This window comes from Rutilus rutilus, assembly GCF_951802725.1.
Source record: "Rutilus rutilus genome assembly, chromosome: 21".
In the NCBI taxonomy this organism is placed as follows: Eukaryota; Metazoa; Chordata; class Actinopteri; order Cypriniformes; family Leuciscidae; genus Rutilus; species Rutilus rutilus.
Window position 1 is genome coordinate 3877410 of NC_140226.1, and position 21568 is coordinate 3898977.

The window sequence follows — 21568 nt, forward strand, 5'->3', positions numbered from 1 at the left end:
TGAACGACACATTTGTGACAATATGGTTTCGGGAAACAGTCGTGACTAGCTAGTTGATTTCTTCAACGATGCATCGTACTGTGATAGTGAAGCAGCGAGTTACGTCGGTGTACGGGAAACACACCCCTGGTCAGAGGAACTTGGAAACACTACAATAGACAGAATTAATTTACCTTGAAAGCTGCAGTAAGCGATATCTGAGAAACACTGTTGATATTTGTAATCAACCCAAACAAGCACACACCTTTCCTTCATTGCTCCGTCCCCAAATGCACAAACACGCAATGCAAGAGTGGATGTATTTTTATCATAGCTGAAGTGAAATATAATGTGAATATGATGAACAAATGACTAGGAAGAACAAAAAATTAACATACAGTATGCAAGAGTTGGTTGTTAGTCGCCAACAGCACAGCAGCTCCAGACAAACAATGACACTCAAAACTGTCCATGAAGCTAACATTACAACAACAGCATATCTTGGTTCTGTGAAACATAGCAAAACCAAAGTTACTCACATACTGAGCAGAAACAACGCAAACTCGAGTCCGTTTTCAGGCCTTCCCACTGAGGTCTCAATATTAACATGGGTCTTAAAGCTCTTGCCTGATCATAACCCTTCTTTTTCCAGCGATATTCCTCTGATCTTTTCTCTTTTGTAATGTCTCTCAGCCATCTCCCTTTCTAGTCTTTCTTCTAATCTCCCTCTGGCTCACTCTCTCTCTCCCAGATAGCAATGAGTCGGCGGACCACCGTCGGCGCTCCGGCGGCAGTAGAAGCGGCAGAATGGCGACATCGCAAACACGTTGGACGGCGCACCGCCGGCGGCAGCCGCTTTTTAAAAGCGGCAGCCGCCTTCCTACCGCCTTCGTTCCGCGGCCGGCCCGCCGGCCAACCGCCGTCCCGCCGCCGTTATATTTAAGGCGGCCCTTCCGCGGCCCGCTGGAGGCAAGTGCTATTTTCGAGCGACCTGCCGCCGCTTATTCTGGCTATATATTTATATATAATATTTAATATTTATAGCATGCAGTTTATCAAGAATAATGATTGCTCAAACCAGACAAATATCCATTTGGCATTTTTATTCCACATTTCAAAGTACATTAACTGTCATTTAAACAAGATGTGTCAGATCACTGAAACATAACAGAAAAATAAATAAATCAATATACTAACATGCAGGTTTCTTATTAAATTTTGGTAAAAAAACAAACAAACGAAAAACAGCCTTACAAGCAAATTACAACTCTTACAATAATTGTTCATATAAAGAGGACAGCTCTAGGGTGAAAAAAATTACCTGTAAACATTATGACAAGTAAAGAGAATACTTGATACGAAATAATGTGCAGGATACCAAATAAATCAAAGTATGACATTTACAAGCCATTTCTAACAATAGGTTAAGTGGTAGTAATTTATAGTAAAGCTCTGGAGTAGAATAGACCATTATAGCTGCAATGCTGACCTGTGGCACAAGGACTTACAAGCATTATTTGAAAAAAGAAAAAAAAGAAAGTAATTTCCACAGTTAGTGAGTATAGTGTGACACTTCTGACTTCTTTAGGGGTCTTGATGTTACTGACTGCAAGATAAAGAAAGGATTCCAGTTGTCAGTGATTCTGGGGTGTCAGTAGTCAGCCTAAGGGGTCGGCTGTGGGTCCCTCTCAGCTGTGCGGTGCCTTTTTCTGCCTTTACGGTCAGATGCTCCTTTCAGGTAACGCGAAACATTAACCTAGACCGCTTCATCAGTGGCATCCTGGGTTGCCAGGTTCTTCCGGATGGCTAATTTAGAAAATACAGATCTGTCATTTCATTTGAATTGCATGACGCCATACACATCTACTTAAATATAATTAAAAAAATATCCAACTTACTTTGAACAATGGTCTAAAGGAACATGTCTCTAAAACTTGCTTTATCCCCTACACCAAGCTGAAAATCCAAAAAAGTGTTACAAATTACATTTCTCTGAAGCTTGTGAAAGGCTAAGGATTCAGACTGTAATATATGCAGTATACAATCTTAAATTTTACTTTTTAGATATGGCGTTATAATCAGCAAACTTACAAATTGTTCCTGGAGCTTTTTATCCTGCTTCAAACTGTTGTCAAGACACGGCAAATCTTCCTGGGTGTGTAGGGGAGTAACAGATCCCCTGACAGGGATAACTCCAACAGACACAACATCGCCAAACTCTGCAAGACGTCACAGCATAAGGGTCTGATCTGCACCTACAGGGTTTCCCAGAATAAAATAGTCAGTCCTGGTCCCTCAACTACTAAACTATGACATTTATATCTAGGTCTACTACATGTACAGGTAGCCCCAGTGGGAATTAAACCAACAACCACAGGTGCTGTTTGCAAGTTGTACCTGATTGCCCAGTGCAAGCAAACGTCTTCAACATTGTTTGTTGAACTTGCTTCACCTGCTCTTGAAGTAAGCCGCTGTCATCCGAAGCTACAAAATGAAAGGCATATGGTAATTTTGGACTTACATCACACACAAAGAAGTACAATTTAAGAAACAGTGCAAGTTCTCACCTGCTCGTGCATTGCTTTCCCTCAGGGCTTGGTTCTACATTTAAAAAATAAAATAAAACAAACAACTAAAGGCACTATTTGCAATACTGTTAAAACACTGGACATTAAGACATAGGGCTAGAATATACCTTCACAGCTGAAAACTTCATGCTTGACACGAGATGCCATTGGAGTACAAGGGCCAACAATAGAGCAATGACTTTCTCCCTCCTATTGATAATCATTGACATGTAAAAATATGTTTGAAGTTATTGCATACATTTCATTAATTGGACTTAAATGTAACACTTAGTTAAGCGCAACGTATTACATACCTCCAGAGTTTTCACCCATATGCTGCCAGGGTAAATTTGCTGCCGGGGGAGTAAAGCTTAGTACTTGATGAGCTGGGGGAGCAAACATAACAGCTTTCATTTCAATGCAGAGTATTGCATATTCAGTAATGAAACAATAATTGAACTGTGCAAAGCTAATGGAATGTACAACACACCTCAACACCTTTCATCCAGAAACTGCTGCAGCGAATTCCATCAAGTGTCCTAGTGAAAAACAGATTATGATTAAAGGATTCATCATCTTAAAGTCAGCATGAAATCAAATGTTACAATTTGTATTTTTATATGTAATATTGTAGTGTTTATGTAAATGATTCATCTGTGCACTTCTTTTTTTATTTTTTTATTCATGTACCCTTATAATATTTAATCAAATACATTACCCTTCCCTCCCCCCTCGAAACGACTTATCTTCCGGTCATGTGCAATGGCGTGGCAACTCCCCTCAAACCATTAGTCTGCTATAAGCAGAGATGGAGAGGAGGAGCGCTAGAGTAAAACCCTGCTCCTCTATTCAATATTCCCTTTCACTTGGAAATACGTCACAACATTGGAGAAAAGTCGTTTGTAACTTCCAGTTCATGCCAACTTTAAATAGAAGCAATAGTTTCCAAGACAAAAAAAACTTCACAAATAACATCACTTACTTGTACTCAAACTCTTGGCGGATTCTGGATTACTGGGGAGAAACCTGGTTCTAAGAAAGGGGAAACAGAAATTTGATGATGATAATAATAATAATGAATGAAAGATTCCGTTATCCACAATAAACAGACAAATAAATTACACAGATGAAATAAAGGAAAATCAAATGTACAAGTCAGACCCATTTACCTGCTCCCTTCATGAACTTAAAATGATGTTTCTCCCAGGTGCTGTGTGGAGGTGTGCAGCGGATGGCTAAATTGTTCCTTTGTCTTTTTTGCCAATGGCACATGCCCTTCGCTGAGCCACTCTTGCTGAACCACTGCAAATGGCAGATCCTCCTTGTTGATAAACTGAACAATGTGAAGCATCTAAAATAGAAGACACATTAGCATAAAGTATACTTTTTGATTATTTTTTTTCAGGCAAAATCAACAACATTAAAATGCTCACCCCTTCGAAAAAGCAGTAATTTTCACAAGTGGATCAACAGAAAACCATGTTCAGACAAACAAAATCATATAAACAACCTACATCGTTATTTTTGTAAGAAAACACCAAAAGTTAAACTAGTCTTTCTAGATGTAAAGTTTGGCTACCTACTGTGGCTAGATACATTTAACATGTAACGTTAGAACATGCTTGAACTGAGTGTAAAAAAGGTGAAACAGCATGTGGTAGCGAACACTAATCTAGACTAGCAGCATAATTATGTTTAGTTAGAAAACAACACAAGTTATACTGATCAGTCTTTCTTGTCGTGAAGATTTTGCTAACGTTACCATTCCCACGTAGGCGGCAGAATAATTGTCCGTAGTTCAGGAACTGTAACGTTAGTTAATTCGACTGACCAATACTATCTTAAACCACATGTACTCACACTTGTATAAACATACATAACAGTTAAACATACTTAGAAGAAGAAAAAAAACTCAACGCCAGGAAGAAACGAAGTAACGTTAGCCTAGCTATGGCGGAAACATGGCGGAAACTTTGCAAACAAGGCTAACTTACTTTAGCTTGACTAGTTAGGCAAGAACAGATCTTAAGAAGAAGAACTAAAAACAATGTCAAAAATGAACATAGTAATATTGCGTTACACAAAAAGGAAAAATGTACTTACTTAAAAGATCGTATATTTCCTCTCTCCAAATACTGAAACCGTGTGACGAGACGAGTAAATCTGCTTCAGTTTTTTAGGTGCTGCCCCTCTCGACCGGTGGAGGTACTTCTCTGTTTGTGCTTTAACACTTTCTTAAACATTTGTACAGGTCGCAAAACTCGCAATTGCAAACTGCAAAGTAATCCCTTATACATGTAAAAGGTAAAATAAATTAAAAATTGAGCTTGTAAAACAATGAAAGACATAACCACAATTTCCTGGAGTGACAGAGAGACAAAATATTTATAAATATTTCACTTTATCCTTCAGGTCAAAACAGGGATTTTCATGTTTCTCATAGACATTACCATGGTTGCAAATTAATAAAAAAAATATAAAGCAAACCCAAGATTTTGGCCAAGTTGCAGATGTCTTTCACTGTTCACTGATTTCAAGCATTGGTGAAAAATCTAACTTCATCCATGTATTCTGCTAAATTGTTCATACCATGAATGAAATATTTATTTTAAAAACGAATCAGAATCAGAAAGATATTTATTGCCAAGTAAGTTTTACAAAAGGAATTCTGTTTGGTCTATTGGTGCATCTCAAATTGTGCATAAATCAAAGAAATGTAAAGAATTGTCACCTTAAGTGAATAAAATAATTCTATATATTTTACATATTATCGCTTCAGAGTTTCAAAGTAATTTAAATGTAATTTCCTAAACCTTATCATGGAATCAGAGTCAAATCTGTTATAACCCCTAATGGCTTTGGAGCAACAACAAAAATTGATATAATTCACATAATAATTATAATCGCTTTAAATGTGAAAAGTAGTTAAGATGCTGTCAGTTTCACTCATGGCTGGTCGATTTCAAAGCGGCTTGCCGCCAGCCGGCCGCGGTTCATTTAGACGGCGGCAACCGCCAGAGAGAATGAAGTCGGCGGCCCGGCGGCTGTTCGCCGGCGGCATCTCGCAAGAAATGGGAGTGACGTATTCGGCGGCAAACGCTTCATCGCCGCCAGCGGGGCGCACCTATAGCCGACAGCTTGGGGCCAGCGGCAAAAAGAAGCCGTGCCGATATTTTTTGCTATCTGGGCTCTCCTCCCCCATCATGAGAGGTAAGCCAACAGATTCCGTTTATTTATTTTGGCTTATGATTTTGAGTGACACATGTATTAAATTTAGCCTATTTTTCTCTGTGACATTTTTTACTATGTTGACAATATCATGAATATACTATGTTGACAATATCCAACAAATAACACTAAAAAAATTGTATATCCAACATTTTATATTTGTTCTCCCCAAACACTCTCTTTCTTTAGGGGAAATTTAAATGTGAGATTAGTGGGATATAGCGGGATCATACTAAGCAGATAGAGGGTGAACACAGAGCGAATTTTAAGTGGGATGAACGATGAAGGACCTCTCACGAATATCCGAGTGAAACGCTTCTGGGAGAAGAACAAATGTGGGCGGGGCTTGATTTTGTCCGAGGGGAATTGATTGGATGGTTGTGGTTTGCTATTGGTGGATCTCATGTGAGTGACAGGTTGCCCCGCCCACATCATCAGAGAAGAGAAGAGATGCTGCAAGAGGAACTTATTCTGATTCAAGATTACCAGGAACATGAATAATAATAAAAAAAACTATGTGCACGGATAAATCATTTATTATAAATACTGTAATATATTATATTTAAAGGAAAATTTAGGACGCCAAATTCTTGGACAGCAGATTCAACCCAACCTGGTCAGAGGAGGAACCCAGAAACACTACAAAAGACAGAATTCATCTACGGTTGATGGTCAGAAGCAAGACAACAGCGGCATCTTGTGGACATTTTTTTATTATTACCTTAGTAAAGAAGGCGAATTCAACCTAATAAATTCTATCATTAATGCATTTCCTGGTTTCCCCTCATTTTAATTATCTGTAGTCACTTGTGGGATTGTGTTACGCATTTGTGTGGATGCATTGTTGATCAAATTCACATGTAGATGGAAATATAAATTGAGAAATGTTTTCTTGTAATGCACCAAGCCTATGTTGGTATTTAAGGATCCTGGATGGCAACCAAAAGGTTTAAGGTTCAAACAATATTTAATAATTTAACAATGAACCTAAATAACATCAACCCCCACATGATGATACATGTAATATTTCATCATTTTAAATAATTACTGCACATCACAGCCAACATAAAAAAAAAACTACAGTTCTTGAATTTTTAATGCTAAATATATGTTTATAACACATTACATTTTAACCTAATTAATTTTTAATTCAAAACAACACATGTGGACATGGAAATACAAAATGGAGAAGTGTTTTCTTGTTTTGCACCAAGCCTATGTTGGTATTTAAAGATCCTGGAGGGCAACCCAAAGGTTTAAGGTTCAAAACAATAGCCTATTTAATAAATGAATAAAAATCGAATAAATAGCAATTAACCTTAATAACATCAATCTCTTAGTATAACGATGTAATATTTCATCATTTTAAAGAATTACTGCACATCACAGCGAACATACCTTGGGTCTATTTAAAAAACTACAGTTCTTGAATTTTTAATGCAAAACATTACATTTTAACCTAATTCGTTTTTATTCAAAACAATCCACTGAACACGTGCAGTCTCGAGCGCGTTCACGAGAACGTGCGCGCTCCAGCAGGTGAACAGTCTTCCTCCTGATTGGTTGCCCAGTAACAACAAGTGCGGGATGCGCTCATACGCACTACGTGGGCTGTGACGTAAGATCGCACATCCCGCACTTGTCAGTGTGCCAGCAGGTCAGTGTATTTCCCTGCACCCTCAGCCTGACTGCGATACTGGACAGGCTTATGTTTCTATTTGTGACACGGACTGATTTATGGATAAACAGAGCGGAAGAGCGTGATTCTGTGAAATGACGCGCTCCGGTTGACGGCAGGTTTGCACGAGCACAATCCGGTACAGTGCCGGAATCAGTGCGGTCTGTCAGACCGGTTCTCCTTCTTTACCTAGCCGCTTTAAAACAGCTAAATAGCATGACATAAACTCGTTTAATGTGCGTTTAAACGGGGTAAGTTTACTTTTGATTGTGCTATGACGTCTTATTGGCAGGTAAGTTAGCCTATATACACCTTTGCTAACGATCTGAAAACGTCGTTCCTAAACGACAAGATTTTTAAACGTCTTTAAACCGTTTACGCGACCGTTAAGGGAACGTTCTATTGGATCGTTTTGTAAACATTGCGCGAATGCTACTTTTGAATGTCATTCTGAACGTTCTATTATGACGTATAAACAATGTTTTGAGAAGCCCAGATAACTTGGAACGAACGTTCTATTACGTGTTCATAGCTTTGAGAGAACCAGCTTAATAACATGTCAGTTTAGTTGTTAAATAACAGAGTCAGGTTTTAATATGAGGTCATGACCCTTGTTAAATGACGCCACTGAGGTCAGCTCCGATTGGGACAGCCGCTCCACAAGCAAGGAGTTATGAGCAGTGTTACTAAGAAGACACGGTTTATTAACAATCCTGGCAATAAACTGTCTTTTGGCAATAGAGACTGGAGCGATGACTACTTCAGGCTCTACGATGAATCCATTGGGAGAGGGATGCACGCATTGCAGCCAGACAAGAACACACACACTTCACCACGGGACGGAATGACGCTGAGACTCGAAAGTCCTGCTTCGGGCATCCTTCCCACGGGCCATCTGGACCTAAGCACAACTTCAGTCGCCAGCTTCTTCCACGCCACCAACACGAGTTACTGCACAAGCCCTGGCTCAGACTACCAGGAGAAGAACCGACTGCTCGACATCCGGAAACGGTCCAGCTCCTCCAGACGCCGGTTCGAGGTGGTCACCGAACTGGGACCGGAGGAAGTCAGGTGGTTTTACAAAGAGGACAAAAAGACATGGAAGCCCTTCATGGGACACGACTCTCTCAGGATAGAAATCATGTATCGCAGCTTCTGCGAGCGAAACCCGGAGAGGGGTTTAAAGCGTGGCGGAGAGGAGCTTCTCGAAGATGATGGTCTGGATGGAGGAGACCCGTCGCAGGAGACGCGTGGAGACGAGAGACATGATGACAGTGTGGACGTCAGTGTGGAAGCGGTGTGTGTGAGAGGGGGACTCTATGAAGTGGATGTGAGGAATAAAGAGTGCTATCCGGTGTACTGGAATCGTAAGTATTGCTCGTTGATGGATGCAAGTCAAGTCACATTTATTTCTTTATTTTTTTTATTTATTGAGTAATCGGTTCAATATAAGAAAAAATATACAACATATTAAAGTGTAACCCACCCAATTGCAAGACATGGAGTGTAAAAGGTAAAAAATAAAATGCCTGATAAATAGAAAATAGACAAGTCACATTAATTTCTGTAGCTCTTTATGCAGTGCAGATTGTTTCAAAGCAATATTAATAAATAGGAAAATAACTGTCAATGTTATTAAATGCATTAATTATGAGACCAATTCAATTCCAGCCGTAAAGCAGCTCTACAGAAGACGTTATTCAAGATGTTATTATTCAGCTCAATTCTCATCCAACAGTGTCAGTGCAGTTAAAGCGATAATATCATTGAATATTAATGGTCTTTTAATCCCCAATCCTGACTTTTAGTCCTCATTCGACTAATTCCCGAGTAAAGCACCTGACTGTTTTTAATTTCTTTAATGAATTAGGTTAGAATCAGAGTTTTGTCTGATACCCAAAATCAGTTCACAACACTGTATTTTGTCTGATACCCAAAACTGTATGAACTAAAAGTGTTCTCTCAGCCTGAGGAGTTGACGGAGGAAGCCGTGAAATGGCAAAAAGCAGAAGAAGAAGTGATGATAAAAATCAGCAGGGTTTAATGAATAATCTTGGTTGCATATGTTTCAATGCTCAGACTTTGCCTGACCAGCACAAATCCAACAAGTGATATTATCAAAGCAAAAGCAATTAAAAAATCACTGTTTCACAACATCCTGTGACATTAAAAATCTTAAAATGGAGACATTTTCCGATGTCTAACTCATGAAGAGAAATATCTCATGAAACCACACAATCATCATTGAATGAAACAACAATAAAATGCACTACAAGAGCCAGGAAAATAGCCTAAGTAAAATAATACAAATTAATAAACGGTTAAATGACACATAATACATATTATGTAATTAAATGGATTAATTAAAGGACTAAATGAATAAAAAAAACAGAACAAAGAAAATACACACACACACACACACACAGTTTGCTGTTAAGAGTCCTTTGGCCCTTCTAGTGTTAGTAAACACTTCTAAGCTTGAATGCTTGAAAACATGTGCATCATTACCCGCCCTGTCCACTGAATTATTAATATTCGTTGGTGTCTGTGACACCTGGAGGTTTGTTCACGTCAGGTGTGAAGTAAGATCTCTTTCATATTTTCTAATCGACTTTTTATTGAGAATTCTCAACATTGCAAACAATGTATGCAAATAAATACAATATACTAATACGAATTCTTCCATCTGGATGAAATAGTTTTAAACCACTAACAAAAAAACAAATGAACAGTGTAAAAAAAAAAATCATGTTCGTAAGAGTGAAGTAACGTAGTTGACATACTTTAACATAAATAAGGACCTCTATTCTGTGCATAATTTTGAAGGCTGCATGTTTAGTTTTCTGCATAATGATTAACTGCATTATCATCTCAGGTGAAGGGGAATCACCTCTGTCTGTCAGGTGAGGTGTGTGTGTGTGTGTGTGTGTGTGTGTGTGTGTGTGTGTGTGTGTGTGTGACCAGTAATTTAGTGTGTAAATCTTTTACAAACATGTACACTGAGGAAAAAAATTGGTGTATGATTGACAAATAATGACAAAGAAATGGCCAGTAACATTGAATTCATCATGCTATTTTGAAGCAGAAAGACTGAAATAGTATAGTATAGTATAAGCATGCTCCAATAATCTGTTTAATTTACAGCATTGAAAAATTATTATTAAAGGGGTGCTATTATGCCCTTTTACGAAGTCTTGATTTTGTTTTGGGGGTGTACTAGAATGTTTTCAAGCTTGATTGTTTATTTCTTTATGTCCCCGAAGGACAATTGGTTTTACAGCAAGACCATCATACAAAAAAGACAATTTACAATACATTCAAAATTACATGATAAACTACACAAAACAACGACAGGCCCAAACAACTACCATGCCTGAATATAACAGAGAAATAGAAGTAGGAATAAATGAATGTTTGTACCTGTTACTCCTAACAGAGGGAAATCTTAACCGAGATCCTGAGGGTAAAAACTGAAATTGGGCTTTTCTGACTACCTGGTGATTAAACAGGATGGTTGGGTGACTCTGCTCAATTCCTAAAATCTTACTACTGGTATTAACTATTAACCAAAGCAGTCTTTGTCTTCACACTAAGCCTGCCATACAAGCATAACATAGCGAATGTTAAAATGGACTCAATATAAGATTTGTAAAACAAAGTCATCAAAGACCGATCAGCATTAACCTTGGACAGTCTCCGTAGACAGGAGGATAGACGTTGCTGGCCATTTTTACAAATCGTCTCCACATTGACATTAAAATTCAGCTTGTTATCAATCACACATCCCATTTTTGTTCAAAAAGCACATTATTTTTCACATATTTTACATTATTACAGCTCCTCTCTCCCCAGTCTGGTTGAACGCGTTGTTTTCGATGAAGCTCCTCCTTCCGAAAATACGAAATGTGCTGTGATTGATTAGCTGGCCCTGTGTGTTATGATTGGTTATGACCCGCCCCTTCATATCCGCGAGCTCTACTCAGATGTAAATATTAACAATGGCGTCCATTTCAAAACAATTTGAGCCCGATTCGGACCCTGACAATGTTAACAAAATGAGAGGATTGTGCTGAACGGATTTCAAAGCACGGATTTCACAGGATGTTTCAGAGTGGAATTATGTTTTTGTAATATTCTTATAGATACAATGTTATCCACCATTTAATCATGATATTTGTCGGAAAACTAAGGTAATACAAACACTAATCGTCCACAAAACCATGGCTAATTTCCCAAAGGAGCAGTGAACCGTCTTACAAAAGCAAAAGCTTTCAAAAGCAACAGAAAACAAGCTGTTCTCTCTGTCCTTCACTGTTCTATCATTATTTTGTGTCTCCCACCTTGTAGAACAGGATTGCATCCCTGTCATGAGAGGCCAGTGGTTCATTGACGGCACTTGGACGCCTGTAGAGGAGGACGAGAGCGAACTCATAGAGAAAGAACACCTGACATGTTTCCGAGGACAGCAGGTACAGGACGCTTTTGAGACTGACACGCTGGCCCATACTGTGGACAGAAAAGATGGTGAGCGAATTCACTACTAGCACATCATTGGGTTGGACATGGGTCAATAGAGGTTAAGTGTAAAGAGAGAGCATTCCTCCTGTGTGTGAGGCTGTTTGTTAGCTTAGGAGTATTTGAAAAACAAATGAAGGATCCATCAGCAAAAGGTTTTGTTCGTGACAACGTCACCTGCCCTTATTGCTGGTCTCTGTTGAAAACAGATTTGTGTGTGAAGGTGTGTATGTTATAGTGTTTAGAAGTTAAACTTCTGGGTTGAACATTGGCAAGATGGCTTAGTGCTCCCAATCAAGATCTTTCAGTAAATATTTACATTCAATTTATTGTCATTTAGCTTTGAAAAGTGAATGGGAGCAATGATGGAAACTAAATAGAGTTAGAAAAAAAAAAAAAAGCAACCCACAATTGAGTACCCATCATGGTGATGCTAATGAATCGGAAGTCGTGTGCATTCACAGAAAACGTCTTTCTTCCTCGATGCAAAATAAGTTGAATAAGATAATGGAGTTTAGACAGGAAAGCAGGCAGGAATGGAGATCAAAAACACGACTGGGTCTTTAGAGATTTTCAATCAGACAAAAGTCAACTTGAGGATAAAGAGAATTTGCACAAATGCAATTTGCACTTCTGTCAGAGACAGAAGGCCGTGACAGCTGAAAAGAGGATACCGATACTCATACTGAGAATGTCCTCAAATTACACTTTTGCAAACCGAATAAAATCTGTGAAAGTGCCACTGAGTCATTGTGACTCTTCACATTGAGATGTTACATCAGGGTTTAAGTAGATTGGCCATCATTATCTTTCTCCTCCTTTATGTTAAGCTACACTACATTTTATTTTCACTGTCTGGTAGGGAACTTAATAAGAGTTCTCATAAGGTCGTGAATGTAGGTCGTGCACAATTACACACATTGTGTATTTAAACGTTGAGTCACAAGAATGCCCACTGGAATCTAGCTTTTAATTACAAGTAAAGAACCAGAAAAACTTGCCTGATCTGCTCCATTCAGTCTGTGCAAATCTCTCAGCTGCACTTATACAGTTTTTGTCCGACCAGGATAGCAGAATTTATTGAATAATCTGTAAATCTGATTTTCTGTAAATCACCATTCGTCATGGAGTCCCACAGGGTTCTGTACTGGGACCTCTGTTGTTCTCAGTCTAAATCGCATCTTTCAGCTGTAGCTTATTTTATTTTCAGTCCAAACAGCAGGTCCATGCTGAGTGTCACTTCTGATCACATGACACACATTGTGTTTACAATCTTCAAAAAGCCAATCTGCCAGAAGCTTACTTATAATTGACTCCGCATGAGATACGAGAAAGTGTTTTAACATTCAAAGAATTATATTATGCAAAACTTTTTTCATTATATGCCACACATCTTTCTCTTATATGCCACACTTCTTGTGTTCGAGACATTATAGTGTATTAAATCCCCTTTTTTTAAAATGCAAAACTGCTGAAAACTGTTGACCTTCATGACTCAAATGACGCTTGGACTGTCGGTGGAGATAAATCTGATGAGCGAGGAATGAGTGCTTGAGTTTACTGAAAATGTAGAGAAAAGCTCCACATTGGTTTGTCTATAAGAAATAAAGGGAGCGAAGGTAAATATATAATACAGCCTCGCAGAGGAGTGATTGCTCTCTATAAAACAGCATTTGATATACTGAATCATTTAGAAATAGACCATGTTTACATGCACATGCTTTTCTGATTAAGTCCTGTGTTCTAGTTCAGCTTTTATTATATTAAAAGTTATATTCCACAGCTGTTGGAATTTTCCTGTGTTACAGAAGCTGTATAATATCAGCAATTTTTCTGATATATTCTTTTTGAAAATACTGGAGATATTCTCTTTACCATTTATTACACTGCATATTTAGCAATTCACTCACTCTCATTTAATCAACTTGTTCAGTCTTCTTCATGTCACACAGTGGCTTACTCTACTTTAGGTAGTCGTGTTAACATTTACACAATGGATGCATAATTGGAACTAGGGTTGCAAAATTCTGGGAATTTTCAAAGATGGAAACTTTCCATGGGAATTAATGGGAATTTAAGAGAATTAACAGGAATTTACGGGAATAAACTGGGAATTTTCAAAGTTGAGGGTTGGCTCTTCATAGGGAACTTAAATATAGTTGAGGAAAGTATATTTTAGCATAATCTTGACTAAAACAAACAGATGCCATTCAAATACACTTGAATATCCATGCCATTCCTCAATCACATGCACATAGCACACTGCTTACTGCATGGCTATTGAGACCACACCCCCTACTGGCACTGTGCATGCCTCCATCACATGTACAGAAGCCCAAATCACAAGACTATTGAAGGCACACATTTGAGCCTGTGGACTAAACAAAGTGAAGTAAGTTTTGATGATATTATGGGGAAATATATTTATTAAATGTTTAAATTGCAAATATCACATACAAATGTATTCATCTAGTAGATAGCAAGCTGATAAGTTAGATGCTAAATAAGCTAGCATAACTTTATTTACCACATAAGGCAGATGCTAGCTACCTCATGTGGCTGTTTTTCAAAATAATTAAAACATGTTCTGTTCTACTTACAAATAAATCTGTTGAAATATCTGTTGAAAACATTTTGCATGGATGTTTTCTTATGACTTCTGTTTATATTTATGCTTGGATATGATACAATGATCGATTACATTACAATTAATTCCCATTAATTCCCATTATTCCCATGGAAAGTTTCTAATATGGAATATTTCCAAAATTCCCCAGCTTACCTTCCCATGGAAATTTACCGGAAACTTTCCGGAAATTTACCGTACATTTTCCGCCCCTTTGCAACCCTAATTGGAACATGACCAAATAAGATTAATATAGCAATATTCGATTGTTATAGCATATGTTGAGCTTGTAAACGCAGTCGGTGAATGATTAAAGCATCAAAAACAACAGCTCCCTTAAACAATGAACTGATAAAAGACCAATTATGTTAATATATTTAATGTACGAGATTATGCAAACTTTGTAATTTACATGACAGCAGACAAAGTGAATTTGTGTCTTTTATTATTGCAACATTTATTGGTTTGAGACCTTAATGATATGAGAAATGTGTCCTGGGTTATATCACATGCTTTCACATTGAAATCCTTTAAAAAGCCTCCTATAAAAGAGAGAAGCAGGATTTTCATGTGAAACTTTGCTTAAGTGGCTGTGCTGTTGGAATAACAACACAATATAATGGTATTACTTGTATTTTGAGCTGAATATTATACAGTACAACACAGTCTGGTGGTTGTTTTTTATTAAAACTAATAGTTTGTGTGTTCTGCTGATATTGTGTAGGGTGATAGAGAGGTGTCTGACCATTGACTGTTTTTGGTTTGTTAGTTCTTTCCCACTTCCCCCCATTCTACCTCCCCTTTCTATTCAAATGGAGCGGATATCAGACGAGTGCTAAATGTCACAAGCGAAAGCGATGTCAAGGTACTACAGCCCTCCGTTTTTACTCCTTGTAGATGCTAGTTCTCCTTTTCCGCCTTTTGCTCATTAGAAACCCTCCCATTAGTTGGAAACCCAGTTTCATAAAAGTGTTGAAGTGTTCTTCTTTTTGGCTCTCATGTTCTTTGAAAGTGCCCACTTTTCCTATTTTCCCAGCTGTATTTCCTTATTGATGTTACTTTTATTAGAATCTGATGTTTCCAAAACACTCAAAGCAATGTTTTGGATACACATACAGTGTCAAAAGTTCTTTAAATTGTGAAAAATTACAAAATAGGATTTATATTACAAAGAAATGTACAATTTTAATGTAAAAAAAAAAAGTATATTCTTGTAAAATGTACTCCAATATTCTTTATTTTATTTACAACTTTGAAATAAAAGAAAAGGCCAATAGTTCACAAACTTAATCACAATGAAATTAAAATTGACAATTGTCTTTTTTTTATGGAATATTGCAGTAGAAAAGATTGATGATTATAAGAAATGATTTGTATTCACAGGGACAGAAATCCCTCTCTTCCAGCAACCCGTCACTCATATAAGATCTCAGCAATTAGCTAATGATGATAAATGAACCCATTTCTGATTAACAAAATCAAGTCCCACTCCCACCCTTGGTATTTGATCCCGTTTCAACCGGATATGCGTCACAATACTAAAGAAAAGACGATTGCAACTCCCGTTTCATGCCGACTCGACAAGACATTATTTGAGGAATCGTTCCTTGAAGTTTGTCACGTTGACTATTGCGTGTGTAGCTTGAAGCATGATATACGACCATGACATTTAATGCAGAATAGCATTACAGGCTTGTATAACATTATTAATGGTATATTGCTAATAATCTCTCATATATTCTCATATTTTTTGTTTTGTTTTGTTGCATAATTACATATGTATAGAAATATATGTTGTGTTAGGTCAATTAGCTTTGTCGGCAGTGTATAGTAGACTCACCCGTCTTGACAAATCCTACATATCGCTCATCCTGCATTAATTGATGATGAACATTACAGACGTCGACCAATTTATTTACAAACGATTATCCTAAAAACTAATCCTGTCCGATTGATATGCTGCAAACTGGGTCATGTTAGATCAAGCTATCAGATGTCAGTCATTGACACCCTCGATATTCTGTTTAAAATAAATACATGAACAGACATTACAATGGAAACATGTTTACCAAATCAATTATTTGATGTGACCCAAAAAAGGTCATGTGATTTTTGCCCAAACAAATCATGTGACTTCAAAGACTACAATTACGTCGTTCTGTCACTAATTTCATGCAAATATGAGATTTTCGCGAATGTTTTCTCTGTGTTCTATAAGCCGCACGTAATTTATTATAGTGAACAAAAAAACGAACATATTGAACTTCCAATTTCGTTGATATTGTGGGCAAATTTTTCTGGAAGTGACTTTTTTATTTTTATTTTTTATTTATACTTTTTTTTTAATCTTTTTTTTTTGCGATATTCTGCTTGTTCACAGAAATGAAATTCCAGCTTGGGTGGAGCCCCGAATAGAGCGATTCATAACCTTCAAAATACATGTAGAAAACCAAGTGCCTGTCGACGCTTAACAATCCTGACAGGCTTGCCTTTTGACACAAGCCCTCTTAACCTTAGTTGGCTTCGTAATCCCTCAGGGTTAAGTAGGTCCTGCTCTAATGCGCACGTCTCCTGTTATGCTGCACATATAATGCAACATGTTATGTTTTCGGGATGTTTTTCTTTACAATATCATCTAATCCACAGATTCATGAGGCCCTCGACAGCCATATTTATATAATTTGATCTTTATTCGGACCCCTGAGTACCTTTTAGTTCAGCTCTGGCACCATAATGGGCTTATGTTGTGTATGTACGTCAGTAGAGTAGCACTTCATGCTTTCATTGAGTTTTCTCTGGGAAACGGTTAGTTCAAGAGTTTACAAACACACATATGTTGATCCTCTGCAATAGTGCCATACAAGACCCAGAGAGTAAGTCAATTATTCAGCCGATTCTTGGCCTTTCTCTAGATTATTGCCATTGCTTTGGTGCAGGAACACAATTAGTTTGTTGCCCTTTGTGTCAGTTTCAAAGTAGCTTATTGATTTTAATTAATTTAGTAAATTGTGTATATTATGTTTTTTGTTGTGATTATTTTTGTCATATTTATTGCCATATATGCATTTAATATATATATATATATGAGGCATTATATTAGCCTTTCTCCTCTCTCGATATTTCCATCTGCATCAGCCATTGGACCAAAATGTGGTCGATTACTGTTTATAATTTTTTGGTTTTGCTATAATAGCTACTTTAAATTTTTTATTTTAAGTTATATTTTAAAAAATCCACTTTTGCCCATTTGTTGCATTTATAAAACAACATATCTGTTAAAATGTGTTTAATAAGATGGTGCTAATATGGTCCTCTATTAATATTTTAATGTTTGGTTCAAAAATGGACAATCTTTTGTCGCCTTGTTATTGTTATGATAGATGTGATTATGAAATGGACATTGGTGGTGGTTGAGGAGATTCCCCCTTCCATGTAAAGCTCTTTGAGTACCCAGAAAAGCACTACATAAATGTAACAAATAATTTTTTATTGTAAATGTCATTTTGAAGGCTCAAATTTGAGGCCTTGGAAATACATGTGTGTCTGTCAGAAAAAGGCTTTATCGCCTCTCTGTCCTCTGAATGCCCTCACTCACACAGATGAGATTGATCGAGGGATATTCACTTTACACCAGTCTGTAGAACCCATCACTGTAAAGGACTTCCTGTTAATGTGAACAGCTCTGTGTTTCGGCATGATGCTCTAGTCCTCCTTTGTTTGCTTTCCTATGGTGATCAGCTTTACACCGTGTCCTAACCAGACGCGATGCGATAAGATTCCAGCGACAAATAATTTGTCTGTCCACACTAGACGCGACATGACTGCGAGATGTGTCAAAATCAATCAAAACCCACAGCCGATCAGAACAGCGTGTGGGTGGAGTCAGCCAATCAGAACAGCTTGTGGGCGGAGTCAGCCAATCAGAACAGCTTATGGGCGGAGTCAGCCAATCAGAACAGCGTGTGGGTGGAGTCAGCCAATCAGAGCAGCGTGTGGGCAGAGTCTCGCGGCGAGTGCACGGCACCAGAGAGTAATCTCGACGGCACTTGCAAGAAAATGGATAAGTAGCTACATAATCAAATTCACAAATATTACACCATTTAAACATTATTAAAAATACATCGGCTACTGAGTTACTAAAACAATCTTTGTCAAATAATCCACTTGTTTGTTCACAGTTTGAACGTTCTTGTTTCCATTTGTTTAATTTCAAGATCTGAGGTGAATTATCCATTGTTGCTTTTACAGCTTCAAAGCTGGAGCACTAAATGATATTCAGTCACATTACACACTTTTAACATTAAATAAAGCACATAAACAGTACCTGAGATTATCATAGCCACACTCTGTGTTTGTTGTTCCAGCGCCGTCCAGCGCTAGTTAGGACAAAAACTCTGATTAACATGGAAAATAACCTTTTATCGGGCGTCGCGTGTAGTTAGGACACGGTTTTAGACACCTGTGCACAAGAGCAGCTCTCAGTCCACCCATCAAAACTGGATGAATTTAGAAATGTGCAAAATTAGTAGTACTTAACTTGGAGAATCGTTTTCAGTCATTCCTCAGTTTGTAAAAAAAAAAAAAAAACAGATGTTTATGGGGTAAAACTTAGTGTTAAAATACTTTTTACCAGCAATGTGGAACACCAAACAATTGCAAAAATAATGTCTGTGTCCGAAATTGCCCCCTATCCTCTTTAATAGGGCATTATTTTAGGGAGAAGCCATTGAGCACACTCATTCAATCCCACAATGCACCACAATAACGAGTGTGCAACCGATGTACACTCAACGGCTAGAGAATACCCATAATGCACTGTGACGTAGGGCTGTTTTTCCGATTCTTGGTTCTGGAATCAATGGGAGTCGATTCCTCACTGTTGTTTTCGAATCTTTTTCAATTCTAGTTTTTTTTTTTTTTTGCCGTGACTACAGGATAAAGGTTGTAGAAAGTTGCCTTCTCATAACATGAAGCTTTATTTGTAATATGAAGATACACTTCTATAGCTCTAATTTATTTGAAATTGTAATTTTGGCTACATTGCCCCTAAACTGGGTCGTAGCTCATAGTCCAGCACATAGACTGTAAAAAAAGATGGACGACGCCCCTTCGCTCTCTTCCATTGGTGAGAAGTGAAGCCGCCAGTGTCCTGATATGGCGCTGACATCTCGGGACCAGACCTGCGCAGTAGCGATCTCGGGGGACCAGACCTGCGCAGTAGCGATCTCGGGACCAGACCTGCGCAGTAACGATCTCGGGACCAGACCTGCGCAGTAACGATCTCGGGACCAGACCTGCGCAGTAGCGATCTCGGGACCAGACCTGCGCAGTAACGATCTCGGGACCAGACCTGCGCAGTAGCCGATCTCGGGACCAGACCTGCGCAGTAGCCGATCTCGGGACCAGACCTGCGCAGTAGCGATCTCGGGACCAGACCTGCGCAGTAGCCGATCTCGGGACCAGACCTGCGCAGTAGCGATCTCGGGACCAGACCTGGCCAGTAGTGAGCAGGAAGTAAAGCCGTGAAATCAACGCTCCGCCCTCACTCTCGCAGAATGCACTCTCCCTGCACTTTTAAAAAAATGTATTGCAGTACGACAAGAGGCTTGTTAAAATAAAGTTAATACAATCTCCTCAGTCCTCCGAAGATCCCGAAAAAAATGTCCGTTGGTGCTTAAGTGACTACTTCGCTCAGAGAACCTGTCAATCACAGCTGTCAATCATGACGTTACACCACCGTTTTTATAGCATCGCGTAACTAACTAAAAACCAACTTATTTTTGAAACAGATCATCAGCGTGATAAAACTGACAGCAAATGAAAGAAACCACCTTTGGAAAAAAGATATTTGAAGTGTAATTAAATAGTTTAGTTGGTCTCACGTCCCGTTGAATAACACGGGGAGGCGGGGCTTATGACCTATACTAGGACCAGTCACCGGGGGGCGATCGAGACGTTTTGGCTTCACTTTTCAGGGCTTGTGCGGCACGCTTGGTCCAGCAGTATACGCTTAAAAAACACGCTTATTCGTGCATTTATTGCATGGAACAAGACATGGAAATACATGTGCACAGTTCAGTTGAATGAAGTATACTTTAACTGTATGCTTCGTGCAAAATTAAGCTGTACACTGAAATAAAGTAACCAGAACATTAATAACCCCTGGGGTCGGCCGTCGCGACAGTGCAAAAAGAGTCTCAAATAACTCTATCGATTTTTGTCATTACCAATATTATTATTATTATGTGTAATACTTAATTACACTTATATGTATGACTAAAATTTTAATAATAGTATTACACTAATATAAGTGAACTATCAAACACAAACTGAGGGATGACATTATTTTTTGTGGTAATCAACAATATGCCACGGAACCGGGAACATGTTTCATAATATTAAAAGCATCTGTTTGCACTGCGACCTGAAACGTTAGATTTAAATTCTGCATGTGAAGTACGAAGCAGGGCTGCTCTTAACGTCAGGTGAAGCTTTGCTGATTCAGATTCATTTCTCTGTTCATTTCTCTCTGTTTGTACGGGAGAATGACAGGAGGCTTTTCAGTGTGCTCTTTACGGGATACTCTCCTGCCTAATCACTGTCATTGGGTGCTGTGGCTCTCTTTAAACACCTCAGATCAGACTTCAGAGGAGACCGGACATGTCTGTGCACTGAAAAGCACTGCTTCCCTTTAGTAGTGTGTCAGTTACTCTAATGTGAACTGTGATGTGTGTTACTGTTAGGGCTGGGACGATACACCTATCTCCCGATTCGACACTATCACGATACTTGGGTGCCGATACGATATTGCGATTCGATATTGCAATTTTTTTTAACACCAGACCATCTGGAAAAGTTAAATCATACACTTATATAGACCGTACATGATGTATAAGATGAGTCATATTTACAAAAACCGATCATCACATCTGAGTTTTATTTCAGAAGCATCATACAGTTCTACATTCTCTTGAA

General features: G+C 38.3%; 2 protein-coding genes across 8 annotated transcripts in view; one reads left to right on the forward strand and one right to left on the reverse strand.

The window, feature by feature from the left end:
- Positions 1–1067: 1067 nt before the first annotated feature.
- LOC311280763 (uncharacterized protein) lies at positions 1068–4747 on the reverse strand. Of its 3 annotated transcripts, none has more exons than XR_014625725.1 (11): positions 4650–4747; positions 3716–3897; positions 3529–3578; positions 3037–3085; positions 2861–2932; positions 2675–2756; positions 2547–2580; positions 2377–2463; positions 2071–2234; positions 1878–1935; positions 1068–1785 (listed from the first exon to the last, which is right to left on the reverse strand). XR_014625725.1 is itself a non-coding variant. In XM_084393183.1 (11 exons), exons 6-10 carry the CDS (start codon positions 2693–2695, stop codon positions 1891–1893), a joined length of 315 nt encoding a protein of 104 aa, XP_084249309.1. In that variant the 5' UTR covers positions 2696–2756; positions 2861–2932; positions 3037–3085; positions 3529–3578; positions 3716–3897; positions 4650–4741; the 3' UTR covers positions 1068–1785; positions 1878–1890. The 3 variants fall into 3 exon arrangements, 1 of the variants encoding a protein (XP_084249309.1); XM_084393183.1 differs by having other exon boundaries at positions 2071–2198; positions 4650–4741; XR_014625726.1 differs by lacking the exon at positions 2675–2756 and having other exon boundaries at positions 4650–4741.
- A 2743-nt stretch (positions 4748–7490) lies between these two features.
- Positions 7491–21568, forward strand: part of ddhd1a (DDHD domain containing 1a) — a 35551-nt gene continuing 21473 nt past the window's right edge. The window contains exons 1-4 of one of the 5 annotated variants that reach the window (XM_084392437.1): positions 7564–7744; positions 8194–8819; positions 11800–11976; positions 15363–15458. In XM_084392437.1, coding sequence (XP_084248563.1) covers positions 8246–8819; positions 11800–11976; positions 15363–15458 — 847 coding nt within the window. In that variant the 5' untranslated portion in view covers positions 7564–7744; positions 8194–8245. Of the gene's footprint in view, positions 8820–11799; positions 11977–15362; positions 15459–21568 lie in introns of all 5 variants that reach the window. The other 4 variants (XM_084392438.1, XM_084392435.1, XM_084392439.1 and 1 more) reach the window with 4 other exon arrangements.

Coding starts and splice junctions, on each gene's coding strand:
- LOC311280763 (XM_084393183.1), bottom strand. CDS start 2,695: ATGAAGTTTTCAGCTGTGAAG. Junction 2,199..2,376: donor TGCTTGCACTGGGCAATCAG/GTACAACTTGCA, acceptor GACGTCTTGCAG/AGTTTGGCGATGTTGTGTCT. Junction 1,936..2,070: donor AAAAGCTCCAGGAACAATTT/GTAAGTTTGCTG, acceptor TTGGATTTTCAG/CTTGGTGTAGGGGATAAAGC.